This window comes from Etheostoma spectabile, unplaced genomic scaffold, assembly GCF_008692095.1.
Source record: "Etheostoma spectabile isolate EspeVRDwgs_2016 unplaced genomic scaffold, UIUC_Espe_1.0 scaffold00004438, whole genome shotgun sequence".
Taxonomy (NCBI): domain Eukaryota; kingdom Metazoa; phylum Chordata; class Actinopteri; order Perciformes; family Percidae; genus Etheostoma; species Etheostoma spectabile.
Window position 1 is genome coordinate 158,050 of NW_022603151.1, and position 6,413 is coordinate 164,462.

The 6,413-nt window shown below is 48.4% G+C and overlaps 1 protein-coding gene across 1 annotated transcript; it reads left to right on the forward strand.

Annotated features, from left to right (window-relative positions):
* Positions 1–5,185: 5,185 nt before the first annotated feature.
* On the forward strand, positions 5,186–5,955 carry LOC116677137 (induced myeloid leukemia cell differentiation protein Mcl-1 homolog). The gene is made up of 3 exons (XM_032507826.1): positions 5,186–5,426; positions 5,511–5,749; positions 5,839–5,955. Exons 1-3 carry the CDS (start codon positions 5,186–5,188, stop codon positions 5,953–5,955), a joined length of 597 nt encoding a protein of 198 aa, XP_032363717.1.
* Positions 5,956–6,413: the final 458 nt, after the last annotated feature.

Sequence of the window (6,413 nt, forward strand, 5' to 3'; positions counted from 1 at the left end):
CTACTGGCAATGCACTACAGCACCCTGTTGACCCACAATGTCATGCGAGATCACTACGACACAAAGTACTACTCTGGCATGTCCTACCTGCTTTTCCGAGGGGTGCGTTTCACGGGATGTGGTGTGTCTCTCATTCAACAAAAGTCAGCCCTGTACACGCTGGGCACCGAGGTCCTCTGTAAACCCACGTCCCACAATACACACCAGGTGCTCACCGTAAACCAATACTGTGAGTCTACTGTGATACCAGAGACCATAGAGTCCCCGGGGGTACACCTCCCTAACTTGTACATGAAAGACGTGCGCGGCGGAGACGTGCGCATAAACACAAACGACCCCTTTGACATGGTGGTTGCAGACGCGTTTAACGGTTTCTGCCCAGAGTCAGAATGTTCAAGTGCCTATCGCAGACCTTACATCTTTACAACCGGTCGCTCCGAAAGGCTCAACGGGTCCGTTACCAAGGACCCCTGGATGGAAGACAGAGCATACACGTGCATGCCAACTCTACTACAACCCTTTAGCTCCGTGCACAGGGGCGTAAAAAAGTACACCAACAGGGACCGAAACGAGGAAAGCAATCACAAGCTCTTCCGAGAAACGCTTCATTTCTCAGAGTTTGAAAAGGGAGTACTCGATCCCATTGGTGATCCCTTCAAAGACACTGTTGAGAGAGTAAATGGAGACAAGCGTACCACAGACATACTTCAGCCCAAGCTCGGAGTGGCCTTCTGCGGTACGTATAGTGTAGGGCTTACATCTGACAAGAAGCTCATGTGCGCCAGCGACTTGACCCGGGAGACTCTGCTCGAGAGGCTAGCTCCTAGAATCAACGGAACGGGTATATTCTCCTGCAACCCCATCCAGACAACCACTCGCCTTATCAACCCTATCTTCAACAGGCTATTTCAGAACACCAGGTATTCCCGGTACTTGGACCATTAGCTTGCCACACCATGGGGCGATTGGCCGCTGCTCATGTCACTGCGCCAATGGGACAAGGAATGCACAGTAGTGGCTTAGCACACTCCATAGCTCTGGGACTGTGCACCATGACCAACGTTGTGTTCTCGTGTGGCGTAAACTTTTTCACCACGCTTTACATGCACCCCATGGAACAGGCAAACAAGCTACTCCTGAGCAGAAAAAGGGAGGACGCCGAGGTGGACGTGGCAATAAACACCATTGCCAGAGCCGTGGCAAGTTTAGACACTAACATAGCCCTGCTCAAAGAAACCATGAATAGAACCGCAGGCGAGGAGTTCACAAAATTGAACAACGAGTTGCTGTCAAGCCAGAAGCAGAGAGCCGACCTCCGTTACCTACTGGGTGCACTCCGGGGAAGACTCGATGCCCACAGGTTGATAGGTGCCGTAAAAACCCTTTCAGACAACGTGGGACTGCAACTCAATGCCTCTGCGTTTATCAACAGGCAGGTGTTAACCCTGGCAGTGCAAAGGGACCTGGACGATACAAGAGAACCTGTGACAAGAGTAACCGTGGAAGAGGCTTACCGGGAATACAGTAGAGCCAAACCTACCACGGGCCCCACCGTTGTATAAAGACCTGTGTGTTGTCAATGTGTGTTATTGTGCTTTGACTATTGCCTGCCTGTGAAAATAAATACTCTCTCCTGTACTAGATACTATGTGTGTATTTCGTCAACTACAATGTGACACTGTCTCAATGGGATAGCAAGGCAAGTCTCGTAGAGTAGCTCCCATACATCGCAGCCCAGGTGTCCCAGAGTCAAGGTCCTACACAGTGTCCCAGAGGAAAGACATACACACAACACGTTCAGCTGAGCAATTGACTTTAATCAATGAACCCAATGACATAATCATGGCAAAGCCTTCCACATTGAGATAAAACAAGAAAACAAAAGAGCCACAGGTTCGTATCTGCAGGTAGTACGAGATTGTATAGTCGGCTTTGGATAGTCAGCTTTGGATAGTCAGTTTAGGATAGTCAGCTTTGGATGGTCAGTTTAGGAGATTCAGCGTTGGATAGTCAGCTTAGGCTAGCTCGGCCTTGGTTACATCTACCGTGCATACACAGACACGTAGCTGTGCTCAGATGCCTTAAGGCAGTTCGGTGCACTCTATTAACCAAGGCCCTTAGTCGGACACACACCTGTTCTCCGAGAGATGGACGTCTTCGGGTACAATGTCAATGGGCTGAGCTTAGGTATTAAAGGCACAGCCAAGTTCACAGTGGGGAGTGGGATAGTGAAATACCAACCATGGATGCTACTCAAGTGTCTAATGTCACAGGTTGCCGCCCTGCAAAGCGCAGCAGGAAACAGCGAATGATCACCAGGGAGATGTTGAAGGATGAATTAGACTGTTCTCCCTCTTCAGATAGACCCATCATGGGGTTTCCCAACTTGGACTTTGGTATGTCTTTGATGGATCAAGAGGACCTGAAGAGAGCCCTGATCCCCCAACTTCATCTGCAAACTAAACACGCTGCAAACATTAAGAGACTAGAGCACACCGATCCCAAGAAGCCACTCTGTGATATAGATTACCAGACACATCGACTTGCGGCAGTGAGCTGGTTTGCCAAGATACCAATCGAGTTGATCACTGGTGAGGATCATCACTCTGTCCTTATACCAGCTGTAAATGTCATGGACAGATACGTGACCACTTGCGCTCACCTCGGCGATGATACACAACAGCTCTTGAGGAATATCGGTAACATCCGAGCAGCATGTCTCTCGCTCTCAATAAAGATGTATGCTGTGAACATGGCAATTGATATTGATATGGACGATTTGAACCGGCACAATCGCAGTGTAAACATGGTCTTGGATGCATACCCAGCTGGCAAAGCAGGCAAACCCAGGCTCAGGTACATTGTGTCAGATGTACCGGGCATAGAAGAGGCTGAAAGGCAGATAATTGTAAAGTTGAACGGGGCCGTGTTTCCAACAAACGCTCAAAATATGATTAGTTTACTGTGTGCCTATCTGATCTTGGAATACGGAAAGTCTTCACCTCTTTCAACAACCAAGCACATCCTAAACAACCAGGCCACGGTTGTGGCTAGCAAGTTGTTGTTGAAGACTACATTGAACATTGCCTTCTTAGGGTATGAGAGATGGCTCTGCATAGCTGTGTGCAGCCTGCTTGGCGTCATCAAAGTGTGCGTTACAGAACCTGAAGAGAGGACGCATGTGGAAGACAGTTTGATCTCCCTCTTGGAAAAGCTGATGCCTGGCAAGGTCTCACACACTGAGCTAGGTGAGCTTCAGACGTTATTAAGCCAGGGATGTGTGGTGTGCAGTGGCTCGTTTGACATTCATGCGGTGCGTAACTCTCTACATAGGATAACGTCTATGTCATGCTCAGATTGCAGGATCTACCACGATAAGGACAATGACCGCAATGGTGCCACCAAGGACAGCGAAGGGCCACATAATAAAGTGACTCGGGGTTTGGTGTAGCTACATGTGACTGTACAGTCGAATGATGCTGTATGTAACACTGTGTAAATAAAAAACAAACATATCACACTGTCTCTTGACATTCTTTATTAGATTAAAGAGGCATACCAGATTCATAACACGTAATAGTTGAGCAAGGTGCAATTTCCTTTCGGACCATGTTGGTTTCCCACAGCCGTGGAAGGCTTGTCAGCCATAGTCGGATAGTTACCCATGGATGCATTACCAGCAGTGCTCGGACAGGGGTGGTTCTTGTTTATAAATACAGTGGACAGTAACCACGGGTGTTAAACGTCAGAGGCTTTGTCCATCACACAGACTGAGTAGTGCATTTATTCATTCCTTCATTCATCTAAATGCAAACGGGTTTGTGCTCTAACAATGCAGTACTCACGCAATGGCAGAGTAGGAGCAGACTCTCACCCCGAAGTGAAGATAACTCGGGGGATTCCAAAGATTGTGCAGGTGTCCGATCCTCAACCAAACAGCCGATCGTTGGGCACAATCTATGAAGTCGAACGGCCACCCACCACTCCCAGAGGCTTTCGCGCGTCTCCAAAGACGGGACACGACTCAGTGAATGAGCCTAACGGTGTGACGCCCATATCTGGCACGGAGATGCACCAGTGGAACGATGGTGGCTACGTTTATGGCATGGACCATTCAAAACGTGTCCACATCGAGTACGGCGGAGGCCAATCTCTGTCTTTTATGGCCAGATACAGGGGTCACGAAAAGGAGCTTCTCTTCATACAAGGGAAGCTCCGGTTCATAGGGGGATATGTGGCACTCCCGCAGTTCATGTTCTTCTCAAAGTTTGGGTACGTTAGAATCGACGGGGCCGAACACTGCTTTGTCTGCGCACACAGACCAGGGGAAGGACACCCTAATGCTGACTGTGATAGCATGAAGCTCCTTCTCAAGAACCAGCTGATGTCTTTGAAACTGCACGAGAACATGGACAAAACTCGCCTGTTTTCTGTGATAGGACTCGACCCATGCATCGAAACCGACAGTACCGCAGCGTGTTGCACGACCACGGACTTCAGTATTCTGGGACCGAACGCAAACATGCACCACGTTCCCGGTACGGTTGACACGCACCAGTGTCACCAGTGCGGGGTCTCGGCCAGCAAGTTTGTGGTGAATGACACCTTACTGGGTGAACACATCTATCACAGCAATGGCGAATGTCCATACATCGCGCACGAGTTCAAGAATCGAAAGGGCCTGCTGGATGCTGTGATGGGTGAGGAACGATACAGAAGGGGACACGTCGCATTCCCGTCTCTTGTCACAGAGGCCCCTTATGGGTACACAGGAGTCTGCGGGACACCCCGCTGTGTTGTGTGTAGCGCCATGCAGCTAACCCACCTGTCCGCTAATGGCCATCGTCCACACTGTGATGCCATGAAAGAGTCCCTTGTGAAAATGCTCAAGAATACGTGTATGTTATGAAACATAGTTACCCCATCCGAGTGAAACACATCCATCCTAACATTGTATGTATTACGGACCTTTTGTCTCGGACCATTGTTCCTATGTCACGTTCTGTGAAATAAAGATCATTGTGGTTTACCTTCTGACTAGTTGTACATTTTCTGTGTGGCTTGTTACACAAACAGGTGTGTGGTGATTATCTACTCTAGACTTCTCCTCAGATCTCGATCCAGTGCTAGAGTACACGTGTCCTAGGGTGAGACAATTGGCTAACAGCTAGACTGGTGTTGCACAATGGAGGCAAGCGGTTATGGTATTGAGGGTAGAAACAGAGCCTCGGCAGCTGAGCCCGGTACCTTGACATCCAGAAACGCTCTTTACACCGAGACCAAGCAACTCATACAAGGGTATCTAGACGAGTTCACGGGACTTGTTAAACCGAGATGGAATGAAAGCATAGCTCTGTCTACTATGAAAAGGGTTGTGGCTGGCATTTTGGAGCACTACAGATATGAATACAATGGTGGGTATTGGTGTATAGCCTACAAATGACCGTTGTGACTGCTCGTAAGGGGTTTAACATGTTTGTGATCTGAACCCTTAGATCTGGTAAAGCAAGCATTGGAGCATTGGACCAGAAATGGTGACATAGGGTTTGTCAGCGAGATAGCTGTGAACATGTTCAATGATGGGACCACACATTGGGGCCGTATTGCCAGCTTGATAGCATTCGGTGCCGCTTTGTCTCTGCGCTTTAATGAGATTGGCAGAGAGGACTGTGTGGGGCTAGTGGGAGAAGAAATCTCCCTGTACCTGCTGACCGCGCAGACGGACTGGCTCGTTGGAAACAACTCCTGGGTAGGTGTACTTCATACAGTATATCTGAGCAATTCTACCCTTGCCACTCTGATGAGTATCTAAAGTTTATTTCAAATCTTTCTTTCCAGAATGGCTTTGTGGAGTTCTATCGGGTAGCGGACCAGCAGACTACTTGGACAAACATACTCCTCTGGGCTGCTGGATGTGCTGGCATTGCGGCAGCTCTGACCTTGTTCATCAAGTGAAAGCTATAACTAATTATTGGGTGTTTCTTGTCTCTGATTGGAATAATAAACAGTTGAACAAGTGTGTTTGTTGTCATTTATTGTCAATGTTATACACCACAGTATGCACAGTCGACAAACAGACAAAGACCTATCTCTCACACAGTCATGTCACAGAGTCATCATGATCTCGTCAAGCTGCCTGACCTCATCAGGCATGAATAGTGTTTCTTCGTTTTGGACAAAGTCACACAAGCTCCACACAAACTGACATTGTTGATTATCCACCGGGAAGTTGGTTTTCCAGAGTTCATCGATCTGAAAGTCAAACGGTGCTTCGCTTTGATCAAAGTAACACGTTGTAGCATCATTGGGCACCAGTAAGTCCCATACGGACCAGTTATCCACTGGGACGTTGTCTATTGCGATCTCGTCAAGCTGAACCATCTTGTCCAACAGAACGTCGAACGATGCTTTGC

Excerpts from the sequence above, each read along its gene's own strand:
- LOC116677137 (XM_032507826.1), top strand. The coding sequence starts at position 5,186 with ATGGAGGCAAGCGGTTATGGTATTGAGGGTAGAAACAGAGCCTCGGCA. Across the intron at positions 5,427-5,510 it reads ATACAATGGTGGGTATTGGT|CATTGGAGCATTGGACCAGA; the intron begins GTATAGCCTACA and ends TGGTAAAGCAAG. Across the intron at positions 5,750-5,838 it reads TCGTTGGAAACAACTCCTGG|AATGGCTTTGTGGAGTTCTA; the intron begins GTAGGTGTACTT and ends CTTTCTTTCCAG.